Source organism: Sceloporus undulatus, chromosome 6, assembly GCF_019175285.1.
Source record: "Sceloporus undulatus isolate JIND9_A2432 ecotype Alabama chromosome 6, SceUnd_v1.1, whole genome shotgun sequence".
Taxonomy (NCBI): Eukaryota; Metazoa; Chordata; class Lepidosauria; order Squamata; family Phrynosomatidae; genus Sceloporus; species Sceloporus undulatus.
Window position 1 is genome coordinate 104,057,185 of NC_056527.1, and position 15,032 is coordinate 104,072,216.

At 42.9% G+C, this 15,032-nt stretch overlaps 1 protein-coding gene across 1 annotated transcript; it reads right to left on the reverse strand.

The window, feature by feature from the left end:
* Positions 1-292: 292 nt before the first annotated feature.
* LOC121934266 (ferritin heavy chain A-like) lies at positions 293-7,077 on the reverse strand. Its single transcript, XM_042474603.1, has 4 exons — positions 6,779-7,077; positions 2,616-2,762; positions 1,925-2,050; positions 293-603 (listed from the first exon to the last, which is right to left on the reverse strand). The coding sequence occupies exons 1-4, from the start codon at positions 6,878-6,880 to the stop codon at positions 445-447; spliced, it is 534 nt and encodes a 177-aa protein (XP_042330537.1). The 5' UTR covers positions 6,881-7,077; the 3' UTR covers positions 293-444.
* Positions 7,078-15,032: the final 7,955 nt, after the last annotated feature.

Consider the following 15,032-nt stretch of genomic DNA (forward strand, 5'->3'; position numbering starts at 1 on the left):
GGGCTTTAATGTAACAGCAACCCACTGAGTGATCTTGGACAAGTCACACCCTCTCAGCCTCAGAAGACGACAATGGCAAACCTGCTCTGAATAAATCTTGCCAAGAAAACACTCTGATGTGGTAGCTATAAACCAGAATTAACTTGACATAACATATTTAGAGGGTGACAAATTGGCCATCCTTATGTTAAGGAGTGAAATCTCTTCGTTATGTCTTTACAACAGCACTTGTTTGGAATTGTTGAATTTTCCTTCACTCTTAGACACACACACACACAAATAAAAGGCAAGCTTTAAACTGGTGAACCCTTGTTTATTGGAAGCATGCCAACTGAGAGATGGCAGGTACACATCCCCACTTGACTGGGGCACGGCAACTGTGATGGAAGTGGGTTGGTTTCTGTGGGTTCACGGAGGGAGCGGTCACAGGAACTGGGGACACGATCAGCTGCTGCTCTCCCCCAAGGTGTGCTTGTCAAAGAGATATTCTCCAAGCCCACCCTGGGCGGATCCCAGCCGACGGAGGTTGGTAATGTAGTCACCCAGGACTTTAATGGCTTTGACTTGTTCGTCAAGGTAGTGTGTTTCCAAGAAATCACACAGCTGGCAAGAGAAATACAGAAGGAAAGAGTGAAATGCTGTGAACAGTAATCCATGTCTAGTGTAAAGATCAGACAACCCACCAGGAGTGCAACTTTAGAAGTAATGAAGTTTGACACCACTTTAACTGCCATGGCTCCATCTTACACAATCCTGGGGTTTGTAGTTTTGTGGGGCACTAGCACTCTTTGGCTGCAAAGGCTAAATACCTTGTAGAACTATAAATCCCAGGATTTCATAGTCTGCAGCACTTAACACTGTGTCAAACTGCATTATTTCTACAGGGTGCATCCCAAGTCACTCTGATTAGAAGCAAATCTATGTTTTCTCCACAAGCCAGACTTTCTGGTGCAGGGGTCACACTAGGTCAGTAGTAATCCAGAGGTAAAAAGATTGTTATAAAAGCCATTGTAGCTTTAGTTGGATCACATGAGCAGCTTTGCAGAGATACTTTCCTCTTTTCTTCATGACCCCCCCACCCCGGGCTTCCAACCTGGATTATAAAATTGGCTCTCCCCATAATCCCTCATCCATTATTGGTGTTGCTTGATTTCCTACAATCCTTTACACCGCTGGTGCTGTTGGTTTTGTTTGGAGAGGGCAGAGTGCCCAGCCATTTCTGCCCAGGATGAAAATATACACGTGCTTCTATTAACAAAGCCTCTGACAAAGAAACTTCTTTTCACAAACTCTTTTTATCCTGCCTAGTTCCCTCCTTCCCCTTGGTCCTCTATCTGGCAAAAGCAGTATTTAACCTTCCTGACAACCCAGTGGATTGTAGAGAGAAGAGGGAGAGTCAAAGAGGAGGAGGAAGATGTAGTTTTCCTCCCAGTGAAACTGGTCCTTGATGGAAAAAAGTTCCTTATCTCTGTCTTAGGGAAGTGGTGAGACACTTGTGGTCCCTTAGATATTGTTAGCTTACCCTCACCGATCATTCTCAAGCTATGTTATTGGAAGTTAATGGATTTTAAGCAACAACATTTGGAAACACACAGGTTCCCCACCCATGATTTGGAGTATAGCAGAAGCTCTCAATCTTTTGCCCTCCAGATATTTTTAGGACTTCACCTCCCAAAATCCTCTACCATTAAGCATGCTGGTCAAGGTTTCTGGGTGTTGAAGTCCAAAATATCTGGAGAATCAAAAGCTGAGAACCACTGGAAAAAAGCCCATTACTGGCAAAGATGTCTGGACCATTAATACAATAGTCCAGCAGCACCAATTTTTTTGCAGTCCACTATCATTTAGCATCTCAAAGAACACTCTGCAGGTAGTAGCAGCCAAAGGTGGACTCCACAACCCTACCAGCACCAATAATACTCACATGTGGGTCTCCCTGTTCGCTTGCCAGTCTGTGCAAATCCAGGAGTGCTTTGTTTACACTCTTTTCTAGTTGAAGGGCTGCCTCCATGGCGTCAAGAGTTGTGCCCCAAGCATCCTTTTCTGGCTTCTGTAGACAGAAAGCAGTAGATCTGGTTTTGTTAAAAACAACAACTAACTGCTGTTTTAACTCCTGGGACAGCGACTTTCACCATAGGTAGAGGTAGGGTTTGGAATGAGATGAAACAGAGGCAGTAAAGGTCTCAATTCACCCTAGTCTCAGTAAGCAATGATGAGAGGGAAGGGGGAGATGGAGGAGATAGAAAAGCTTGAACAATGGAAAGGACCTTTACAATTTTGTTTAAAGAAATTGTTAAAGGTATTCTCAAGAGTCATCTGGGAGAAGCAACATCAACTTTGTTCTTCACATGTAGCTAAGAAAACAGCATGGCAATGCTGCCTTCAGAAGGTGTTACAGAACTTTCCCCCCCTTCTTTTCCAGGGGGATCAAAGGGTAGCCCTTAAAGGAGGCCAATGCAGCCCACTGATCCTGAACAGTTGCTCTTTATGGTGGGTACCCATGCATTAGGAGTTCTAATTTGATACTTCTGGGCAGTGTGAGGTCAGGGAAGTCAGTCCTACTGGATTGCACTCAGTCCTGGAGATCCAGGGCACTTCACCCATCTAATGCATACCTTGACATCTTGCAGAAGTACCCGGCCACCACGCTGGCTCTGGAACTTCAGCAGCTTCTCAGCATGTTCCCGCTCTTCATGTGACTGTGACCGGAAGAATTTGGCAACGTGTTGAAGGGCAACATCATCCCGGTCAAAGTAGGAGGACTGTGAAAGGGAACAGAAGGAGGCAGAGATGGCATTGGTATAGCAGGTAGACTAGAGCAGGATGAGCAAAAGGTGAATTTGTTTGTTTATTTATTTATTTATTTATTTTTATTCTGCCTTTCACCCAAGTTGGGGCCCTTTAGGATCTCCTAGTAGAATTCCAGATGCTTAGTACCAGATCAGCCACAGTACAAAAAAGTAAACCCCTGCAAAAAAAGAGGGGGAGGGACTGTAGAAGGTAAAATTATATATGAGGTTTCATGTAAGATTTGAGAACATGGTTCTGGTATTGCCAGAAGTTAGTTTTTCAAATTAATTTGGTATGTAATTTGTTACAACCCCCACCACAATATTGTAACAAAATTAAAAAACCTTATAAGCTAATTCCACTACTCCGTTGTGTAAAAAATCTACATTGAAATAAATGGCTTAAAATCTGGAGGGAAAAATATACTTCAAAATCACAAAACCTTACTGCAAAGGTAGCAAGAAAAATAAACATTACTTATTGCACATACAAATAATGTTACAAGTTGCTAAATCATTTTCAATAGGAACATTATTATATTCTTACTATTTACCAAACTGAAGTGTTATGGGTAATTGTTATTTTGCCAAACTCTGGCAATGCTTGGGCTGTTCCTTCATGAAACATGAGACAAAATAAAATGTAAGTTTATTTGATCCTGAGTTGAAAAGCCTAGTTGGTTTGAAAAGAGGTATAGGGATATGTTTCTATGAAACTAGGAAGTATGTGGGATAGAGAAAGGTTGAGGAGAAACAAAGATTCAGAAGTGATACACAGAACACATCTATAGAGTTTGTGCAAAACAGGTTGTTCATGCGGTGTCTCAACACTCTGTAAGGAGGTATGGAAGGAACTCAAAGTTTTGGGGAAAGCCAAAACCTTTGGATCTGTACTAGTCAGGGCTAGGTTAACACACGCTAGGGCCATAAACTATGTCAAATGTTGATAAGCCCTAGAGCATTACCCCATAATATAATGTGAAACTGGGAATGGAGGCTGTTTTTGCATAATTTTGTTTTTAATTGTTGTGTTTGGCATTCCCTCATATTCCGATGCCCTAAGCTATGTCTTACTTTGTTTATACATAAACCCTGTACTGCTGATGGTGAAAGATGTGCCAACACAAAATGGCTCCCAGCAAGCTGATGCTGCTTGTTTGGTTTGCTGAGACGCCAAGGAAAACAAGAACGCCATTCAGCATGTGCTCACTGAGACCCAGAGCATCATCCTACTGTTTTTCATTTACAAAACAGTTGAACATGTCATTACATTCATTTTTCCTGTTGTTATATTACATGAACAAGTCGTAACAGAACAAGCAGGTACTGCGCAAGCCACCTCACACCAGACACACTTGGTTTGTGTGCACTGGACCAGTAATTTTGTACAGGATGTTATTTTCTCTTGTTGTGATAACAGGGTTAGAGCAAAAATAAAGATAAACAGGATTGTTCATAAGGCTGAAAAGGAAACAGTTGACTCCATCGGACAGACACAGCAGCCTTTTGCTAGTTCCATGTTTATCAAATGTACCTCTGTCCAGCCACACAAATTTAAACCAGGAAAACAGAAACTATCAGGAATCCATTGATCCACGATGCCCAATATTGCAGTGTACAGACATAAAAATAGAGCATGGAACAGACACATAGAACATTTTCCATGTTTGGAAGATATACTGTGATTATACACTGTTAAAGGCAAAGGAAACTGGACAAAGAAGAAAAATATGAGCATGTTATAGGAAGGGGAAGTCAAGTCTGGGGTAAACATAGGACTGTATAAAGCAAATGAACTGCACAAAATGGAGAAGTGAGATTACAGCACATGTTGGAAGCCATTTAGATTTCAGTGTTTCCAGAGAGTTCTTCTCTAACTTTACATCTTTTGGATGACAAATCCCATTAGCTCTATAGCAGACATTGCAAATAGTTTAGGATGATAAGAATTGCACTAGGTTTCTGGAAGTCTTCTCTAGAAACTGGTAATAAGAATGGATTAGATTATGTGCTTTAACATTTATATGTTTTTAATCTTAATTTTACACGGTTTTAACTGGATTATTTTAATTGTTTTTTTAAACTTGTTTTTAAGGTGTTTTTTTATCTCATGACCAACCTTGGATCCCTTTTTGGGAGAAAGGCAGCATAAAAATGGAATAAATACCGGTAGATAAAAATAAGATTTGGTCGGCTCAGAGCTGAAGAAAACACATACAAAACCCCTTTGTCACATGGACACTGAGGAGCGGACATCAGGATGAAGGGGATTTCATTTATTCTGAGTTAGATCATTCCTTTTTATAACAAGAAACAAAAGAGGAAAACCTTCACCTTTCTTGCAGTCCTGGAAGTGGGGCAAGTAGAGAGTATAGTGGACAAAGCAAAGAAAGAAAAGGTGGATTGGGAAGGGAGGTGGCAAGGGAGAATAACTGCCAGGGGAGGGACATTTTTATCACTTCTATCCATAGGATTATCTCTCCTTCCCACACTTGTGGATCCACCCCAAACAGGGCCTGAACGCACCATGGGCAAAAGAAAGACACAGTTGGGATGCTGAGTCTGGGGGGAAAGGGGTACATTATCAGAATAAAAGTACAGTACTATTCTAAAAGAAAAAAAGAGCTAAGGCATTCTGTGGACAAAGATCTCAGCAACTACAACAGACATCCAGAAAAAGAGGATGTGAATTAGTTGTGCGTGCCTCCAATCTCCTTGGTTAACTTAGGAAGACCCCATTAAATTAATGACATTTTCTTAAGCAAGGACTATTCAGAGGTGGTTTGCCATTACATGAATGTGTTAAATTGGTTTTGTGTGTTCTAATCTATGCTGTAGTTTGCCTCAAGCCTTGGGTAAGAAACAGAAATGTATTATTATTATTATTGTTATATTATTATTCAGAGATACCTTGTCATTGCCTTCCTGTGGATTACAGTTGATAGAGAGAGTGACTTGCCCAAGGGCACTGCTGAGCTGGGATTTGAACCCTGGTCTGCAGAGACATAGTCCAATGCCCAAACCACTACACCACACTACCACTCATGTTGTTGTTGTTGTTTAAGAAAATAAAACTTCAGATTGGGAAGGGGCTGCCTCTGTGTGTGTCTGTGTTGTGTGCCGTATGGCCACCCTATAGGCAAACTTACCATGGAGTTTTCTTGGCAAGATTTAGTCAGAGGTGGTTTGCTATTGCCTTTCCCGAGGCCGAGAGAGTGTGACTTGGCCAGGGTCACCCAGTGGTGTTAACATGGCTGGCCAGGATTCAAATCCTGGTTCCCCAGTGTCCTAATGCAAAGCTCAAAGCACTACAACATGTTGGCTCTCCTAACAATATAGTGATGATGATGATAATGTCTATGTTTGCTACTACCTTTCCAAAGGCAGAGAGTGTGTGACTTGCCCAGGGTCACCCAACAGGTTCACATGTCCCAACAAGGATTCAAACCCTGGTTTCCCAGTGTCCTAGTCCAATGTTCAAACCACTTTGAAAGAGTTTGGATTTCAGCTCCCAGAATCCCAGCCAAGAGCCTGGGATTCTGGGAGCTGAAGTCCAAAATCCCTTAAAGAACAGTTTGGGGACCACTGCACCACACCATGCTGTCTCTCCTAATAATAATAATAATAGTATCTAGGTTTGCCATTGCCTTTCCCCTGAGGCTGAGAGAGTGTGACTTGCCCAAGGGCACTCAGTGGGTTTCATGTCTCCAAAGACAACAGTCCCCACACTCCAGACATTTTGGACTCCAATTCCCAGAAGTCCCAGTCAGTATCCTCATTGTTCAGGAATTCTGGGAGTTGAAGTCTCAAAATAAATAAACCCAGAGGACCCAAGGTTGGGAAGCACTGGTCCAGGGGGGCACTGATATAACACTGACACCCACACCAGCCTTCCAGCCAAATTGATTGGAGTGCAACTCCCATCATCCCCATAAGGAGATTAATGGGACCTGTAACCCATGAGAAACCCTGCACCCTGCACTCCTCACCATGGAGAGGTAGACGTAGCTGGCATAGAGCTCCATGTTGACCATGCGGTTGATGGCAGCTTCGCAGTCGCGGTGGTAGTTCTGGCGGACCTGGGACTCCATTTTGTCTGGAAGGAAGGAAGGCTGGCAGTCAGTCAGTGGGTGGGTCTCTTTCTCTCCCTAGGAAGCGGAGCAAGGGAGAAATGGGAAGAGGCTGGTTCTAGACGGAGGAAGAAGAAGAAGAAGAGGAGGGCAAGAGGTGGAGTGGAGCCGATTCCGTTCAAACACTGTTGAAGCAAGAACCCAGCTCTGCCCGGACAAAGGGAGCCGCGACCTTTTTATAGTCCACGGCGGCTGGCCGAGCGAGAGGGATGTGCGCAGCAGCCAATGAGCGCCCGCCGCCACACGGCTCCGGCTGAAGGGAGTGGACGAAAGGAGGAGGGCGGGACCAAGGAGGAGGTGGGTGTGGCCTAGAGCCAATTTAGCCCTCTGAGGGAAGGCTGGGCGCCAAGAAAAGGGAGGGAAAAGGCGCCATTCTGAGCAGAGACAGATAGAGCCCTTCTAGCCTTTCACAGGCTCTGGGGGATGCGCCTACATGTTATAACAACAACAACCACAATAATATATTATAATATATTATAATTTATATTATATTATATTACTATATATTATAATATAATATATATTATAATTATAATGTCCATTGTGAATGGTCAATGAGGGAAAGAGTGGGGAAGAATCTAAGATGAAACAATTGTTTTTAATCTGTAAATATATCAATAAAGAATATTATATAAAAAAGAACAGAAAATGTATGATCTCATTATGGTTTGGTTCTCTTTCTCCTCTTGGATGCCTCTTCCTAATTCATGGATGCAAAAGGCCAGTGTGGTGTAGTGTTTTCGGCCTTGGACTAGGACTCTGGAGACCAGGGTTCGAATCCCCTCTCCGCCATGGAAGCCCATTGGGTGACTTTGGGCAGGTCACATCCTCTCAGCCTCAGAGGGAGACAACAGCAAAACCCCTCTGAACAAATCTTGCCAAGAAAACCCCATGATAAGTTCACCTTAGTGTTGCCATAAGTTGTAAATGACTTGAAGGGATGCAGCAACAACTATCCAGAGCCCAGACTATTCTCAAACCGATGGAGTGTCTCTCTTGGGTGCATCACACTTAGGGAGAAAACCCATTCTCATGAAGCATAAGAATTTTCCAACTTGTGCCTGGAGCTTGAAAATATAAACGGCTTCATTTACGCAGACAAATTAGAGGGAATATGCTCAGGCGTGCCTGGGAAATCTGTGTGTATCCCATAACACAATGATCCTTGGCGAGGGGCCATATCATGATTACTTTTTAAGTCTGCTATTTGTCTTCCTTCTGGGTACTTTAAACTTGCATAATAACTCACTGTTTTATAACGCCTACCAGCGTTTGCACACTTGGTACGCTTCCAAACCAAGGAACTGGTTAAGATACACAGGGATGGGATATTTTAGGTACCTTAAGTCACAATTTGCTTCAGAATCTCTATGGAACTAGACCCACAACATATGCATTATCTGGCCTTGTCACATGAACAGTTGTGAGCAAATGTACCGGAGTTTTACACACTTGTTTTGTATGGTTGGTTATATCGGCTAGGACTGATGGGCCTGTATGGGTTCACAATTCCCATCCTTGTTCTATGCTAAAACTGACCCAATCCTAAACTTAACTCAGATGTGTATGTGTGTGTTGTGTGCCTTCAAGTCGTTTCTGAATTATGGCAACGCTAAAGTCATGGGGTTTTCTTGGCAAAATTCTTCAGAGCAGGTTTGCTGTTGCCGCTCCAAGGCTGAGAAAGTGTGACTTGCCCAAGGTCTCCCAGTAGGTTTCCATGCCCAAGACAGGATTTGAACCCTGCTCTCCAGAGTCCTAGTCCAATGCTGAAATCTCTTCACCACACTGGCTCTTTTGCTTTTAAAATATTGCAGTTTTTCTCTCCTGCTCCCACTTTTCACCTTTGTTTTTTGTCTTTCCTGGCAAACTCGGGCTGCATCTGCACTGCAGAAATAATCTGCTTTGACACCACTTTAACTGCTATGGCTCCATGCTATAGAATTCTGGGGTTTGTAGTTTCGTGAGACATTGAGAGCCTTCTCTGTCAGAGAGAGCTCTGGTGCTGCAAGAAACTATAAATCCCAGGATTGCATAGACTGAGCCAGGGCAGTTAAAACAGTGTCAAACTGGATTATTGCTGCAGTGTGGATGGAGCCCTAGGCAAAGTCAAACTGCTGCAGGCTCTCCAAGCTTGCATTTTCTTCCTCATTCATAACTTTGGCCATCTTGACCATACTCTGATGTTGCTTGGCCACATCTGTCCCAATGGTCATATGCAAAAAGTGGGGGAGGTATGAGGTTTTTGTGCTTGGTCATGGTCACAAGGCTTAGCTGGTCTGTTTCCTCACCGTGAGTCAGCATAATCCAGGGTTGTAAAGTGTGTGAGGAAGGTCGGGGAGGAAGGAAAAGGGGGGAATTTAAAGCTTATATGAAGCACACACCCTGCGGCTATTAGGTTTCCGTTCAGCCAGGAAACTGGCTCAAACTGGATTATCTGATGTCAGCACTTCCAAAGCACGCTAGTCCTCTCACGTCTCTTACTACATGTCCTTTACTACAGTCCTATGTATGAGTTTGCTCTTCTTTCAGTGCCCTAGTTCCATGTTCAATGCAGATCTTGGAAATTTTCCATTTGTTCTGGATCCCAGCTCCCTTGAACCGCCAGCCAGCGCCATTGACCATGCTTCCTGAGAGATTGTGGTGTTGTAGTGTAAAAAGATACAGTACATTATTTTCAAGCTGCGTTTTGGCATTTGTGGTCACCAGTACAGGACTGACAGGCTGGAGCATGTCTAGAGGAGGGTGATCAAAATGGTGAAAGGTCTGGAAACCATGCCTTATGAGGAACAGCTTAGGGAGCTGGGTATGTTTAAGCTGAGGAAGAAGAGGTTAAGAGGTGACATGATAGCCATGTTTAAATATCTGAAAGGGTGTCAAAGATGGAACAAGCTTGTTTTCTGCTGTTTCAGGGACTAGGACATGGGACAATGGATTCAAACTACAGGAAAAGAGGTTACACCTAAACATTAGGAAGAAATTTCTGACGTAAGTACAGTAAGAGCTGTTGGACAGTGGAATATGATGCCTTGAAGTGTAGTGGATTTTTCTTCATTGTAGGATTTTAAACAGAGTGTGGATGACCATTTGTTGGGGGTGCTTTGATTGTGTCTAGTTGGACTGGATAGCCCTTGGTTTTTCTTCTTACTCTATGTGAGTCTGTGATTCTACTAACAGGCACAGTGGGGTAGTTGTCTCAATTCAGGCAGCAAATGAAAAGGCAAAATTTGGGCTGGCATCCTGTTAATGACATGCATAAACTGCCCTGCAGAACCCATTGGCTGTTTGTGTCTAACCCAGAAGTCTGAAGCTTGCAGAAGCAGAGTTGTATATGATCACACATGTGGTGCCATGGCATCCTGCACATGGAGGTGTACATTGCCTATTACAGTTGTGTATTTCACATTTGTTTGCATGCTCAGTTGCACAGTGTTGCTGTTCACTAATGGACAATCATAACTCTGTGAATGTAAAGTTGGGGCCACGCATCTAAATGACACGCGCATCTTAAGAGGCCAGAAGCTGTGCCAAAGCTGCGCTCTAGTCCTTAGGACTGGAGTTTGGCTTTGGCACGGCTTCTGGCCTCTTAGGACGCATGCATAATTTAAACAGCATACCTCCAAAGTGATCCAAAGCAGTTTTATTTTGGGCTGTCTGTTTGGACCCTTACACTCCATCTCTTTGACGTAGGATCTCAGCCACATTTAGTTCATTTGTTAATATTCTGTTTGTTTTGATTTCACAGCCAGCAGTGGGAACAGGTGCTTGTGAGATATTTTTAATGCCAAAGTAACTTGTCTTGCTTTGGATACACCTTCAGTTGTTGTTGTTGTTGTTGTTGTTGTTGTTGTGTGCCTTCAAGTCATTTTGGACATATGGCAATCCTAAGGCTATCATGGGGTTTTCTTGGCAAGATTTGTTCAGAGCAGGTTTGCCATTCTCTTCCCCTATGGCTGAGAGCACATGACTTTCCCAGTGGGTTTCATGGCTGAGCTGGGATTCAAACCCCAGTCTCCAAAGTTGCAGTCTGCACTCAGACCACTGATGCCATGCTGGCTCTTTCTTTGGGTGCATGGCATCATTTGCTACACTGCCTCAGACAGGAACTTGACTTGGGCTGGGCCTGTTGTAGGAAACTGGAGCCATGGAGGTTAAGGTCTGTTGGGCCTGGAGGGAGTGGTTTGCTGTTCCTATAAATGCAACCTTGCTATTCTAAACTGCTTAATCAGCAAAGCCTGAAACATAGTCCTTCAGGCACTGAAGTTATTAATTGCTAATTAAAAGCCACTAATAGTACCCAGAGCTTGCTGAGCTAGAGTTTTTTTGTTTCCACTCCTGTGGCTAAGGCTATATTATTTTAATTAGATACATTAACAGATGACATCTTTGGGATTACAACCCTTAATCTCTCACCACTCTTCTTGTCTTAATCCCCCAGCCTTGTGGAAACTTATTATTTTGCTGAGTGTGACAGAGGAAAAAATACGCATTCACACACACACACACCCTCTAGTTTAAATTCCCATGAGATGGTGTCTGGCTTCTGAGGAGGCTGATGGAAGGTTTCAATTTGTGTTAATGAGCAAGTGGATTTGCTGATGGGCCAATCTGTAGTACATATAAGGGTGAGGAGATGAGTTCTTGCCTCTTTTCGACATGATGCCTCACATGTATTACCAGAGCGATAGTGAAATATCCACTCCAGCATGACACCTGCTGAGACAAAAGGAGTCAGAAAGAAACATACAGGCCGTGCTCCCACTATCATTTAAAGCGAATTGCTGATCTGGTTATATGATCATCATTCCCATTTGAAACTGATTCTGATCCTACTGTGATTGGTTTCAATTGCGATGAAGTGAGGCAAACTCAAAAAACCCTCTCTTTCCTCACATTAGTTCTTCGGCAGTTCTTTTGAAAAGAATCGATTCCGAAGCGTGTTCAACAAGTGAGAACGACGGATCTGAATTGCATCATTCTGGAGGGAAGGGACTAATGGCAGAGGGGTGTTTACCATCCCTCCTCAGTTTTTGGTAGATCCACCATTCCCACCTGCCTTTGTGCTTGTGGTGGGACCTATGGGCACACGACTTTTTAAAAATAAAATAAAATTGATAGAAGATGCGATTCATTGATTTACAACCACTTGCAATCAGTGAGGCAAGCAGTTGCAAAACCAATGAATAGAATCTTCTATCAATTTTTCTTTTAAAAAAATTATATAGTTCCCAAGCTGGGTTGCCGCTTACGTCACAGATGACGCATGGATGATTGACATGCATTTTGAAGTGGAGCAAACTAGTGGGGATGACAATTGTGCCAAAAAAGAAGCGATTACAAGGCGATAATGAAAAGATCCGCTTTCATAGTGGGAACAACAGACCTTCTGGAATCGATTTACCAACACAGAGCGAAGGGGAATCATAAACCAGTTTAAATGTAAATGGGAATAAGCCCACAGTTGGCACTTTTGATGGTCCCTCAGCCAACCATTTGAAATGCTATTTTTACAGAGTGGTGGTGGGGGAACCTTATGCCTTGAGTCTTGAATCTAGACCTCCTGGTACAGTGGGCCCTTGGCATATGTTGGGGTTTTGGTGTCTGTGGATATCAGAATCTGTGGATGCTCAAGTCCCTTTATAAATAATGGTCCAATAAAATGCTGCCCCTTATATAAAATGGCAAAATCAAAGTTTGCTTTTAGGAATTTATATATACAGTCAGCCCTCCATAACCATGGATTCAAGCACTCATGGGTTGAAAATATATTCCAAAAATAAAACCTTAATTTTGCTATTTTTGTAATAGACACCATTTACTATTCCGTTGTTTTTAATGGGACTTAAAAATTAGGAGTTCCCAGTCATTAAGTTTTAAAACACAATGCTTATCAGTACTTTCATGAAGAATATGCCCCGGGGCTACAGAAAGCTCTATATTTCTATAATTTTGGTATAATTTAGGGCTGTTGCCACACTGTAGTATTAATGCAGTTTGACACCGCTTTAACTGTCATGGCTTCATCTAATGGAATCCTGGGTTTTGTAATTGTGGCACTGCAGTGCCCTGACAGAGGAGGCTAAATATCTCAGAAAAGTACAGATCCCAGAATTCCATAGCACTGAGCCATGACAGTTGAAGCAGTGTCAAACTGAATTCATTCTGCAGTGTAGATGCAGCCCATATAACCATAATAATATCTAGATAGAAACTGTAACATACCCACTTCCCACTTGCAGCACCCATCAGTTCTTTTGTCTGTTTGTCTTCCATTGCCCACGTTTTCCAAAGAAGGTGGCACAGCTGAGAGACTGGTGGGACATAAAAGGCAGTGACTGCATCCTAGAAGTTGGGAAATTCCCCCTTTTTTTATTCCAGCTCCCAGAATTCTTCAGCCAGCATGGCCAGTGACAAGGCAGGCTGCAATATTTAGGGAGTTATAGTCTGAGAAGTAACTTCTCCAAGCTGTGGATTGTCTCTTCTCTTAGTGGCTAAGAGTTTTTTAAAAATAAGAACACAAAAAGCTCTGCAGGATCGAACCAAAGGCCTCTCCAAGTCTACCATTCTGTTTACACAGCGGTTAACCTCTTGCCAATAGAAGCCCAACAATCAGGATATGCAACTGATATGCAGTGGCATATTGCCTCTGATAAGGACTAAATACCTTAAAGGCCCTCTATCTTGTCTGATCTTGGAAGCTAAGCAGGGCCAGCCCTAGTTAATGCCAACAAATGCCAGATGCTGTGGGATGTATTTCAGAGGAAGAAACTGGCAAAATCACGTCTGAGTACTCCTTGCCTAAGAAAATCCTGTGAAATTCATGGGGGTGCCATAGGTTGACAAGTGACCTAAAGGCACATACAGTACTTCTGATACTGGAAATGGCATTAAGCCATTCTAAATAAAAGCTTTTGGTGGCCCAATCCTCCATTACGTTAGCCAATTCCCTGTTACAGTCATCCAAATCAGTAGCCATAATTACATCCTGTGGCAGTGAATTCCAGAGTTTACTACGCGCTATGTGTAGTACTAGCAGAGTCTATTATTATGCTAGCTCTGATCCAGAAAAGTTACATTTCTAAGTTCTGCAGTGCATCTTCTCTTGGTGGCAGAAAATTTTAAAAATATGTCTACATTCGCTTCTGCACACGCAATAAAGGTACTGAAGAGTTTTCAGTCTGGCAACCATGCACACCTTTCAAGACCACACACACTCCCAGAGATCCCCCAATTGCTTGGAGAGCTGGAAAAAAAGGGGCCAGATCCTGAAATTTAGCATTGCCCCAGTTAAGACCAAAAATAAGCTCTGGCCCAATCTCCCATGCCTCTAAAATTTTGCACCCTCTCCATTTAGCATATCTAAACTGTTGGGACATACATGTTTGTGTGGGGGAGAGAGTCTGTAATGACATGATACAGAGCCCTGGTCAAAAACCAATTTTTGTAGTACTGCAGTATTGGCAGTTTGAAGTGAACCATATTCTTTTCCCTATCCCTTGTGGACTATCAAAACTGCCATTCTATTCTCTTTGTCTGTGAAAATGTAGAGAATTCCCTTCAGGTGGCATCCTATTATAATTTTGTAATATGTTAAATAGTGCAATAGAGAGTGCTGCCTCAGGGCTGGCCCTACAGTTCAGGAGAGGGAGGCAGGTGCCTTAGATAACTGATACTGGGAGGGAAGTTTCAGTGTGTGGAGTCTTCCCAACATTGCTAAGAGTGCTTGCTGTGACTCTGACATTATCACTTTTCTTCTGCTGTATGATTTTTAACATCTTTGCCTGATGAAAAAGCCAGTGAAGTTTCAAAAGCTTGCATCATGCACTGTATTTTGTGTATTTAGTTAATTCAATAAAGGTATACATTTTTGTAGATTCTGTTGTAAATTGGACCGTCCACATTCACTGAGGTTAGGGGTACAGGACCCTGAAAAAGACTGCAAATAAAACTGTGGGCCCATACAGACAGGCCAAAATAAAGCTGCTTTGGGTCACTTTGGAGATATGCTGTTTAAATGATTTATGTGTCCTAAGAGTCTGGAAGCCATGCCAAAGCCATGCTCGTCCTAAGGACTGGAGTGTGGTTTTGGTGCAGCTTCTGGACTCTTAGGATGCAT

What these genes read in the sequence shown, in the direction of transcription:
- LOC121934266 (XM_042474603.1), bottom strand. Translation starts at nt 6,880, where the DNA reads ATGGAGTCCCAGGTCCGCCAGAACTACCACCGCGACTGCGAAGCTGCC. An exon ending in TACTTCTGCAAGATGTCAAG is followed by an intron (nt 2,051 to 2,615) that starts GTATGCATTAGA and finishes TTCTGTCTACAG; the next exon opens with AAGCCAGAAAAGGATGCTTG. An exon ending in GCGAACAGGGAGACCCACAT is followed by an intron (nt 604 to 1,924) that starts GTGAGTATTATT and finishes TTCTCTTGCCAG; the next exon opens with CTGTGTGATTTCTTGGAAAC.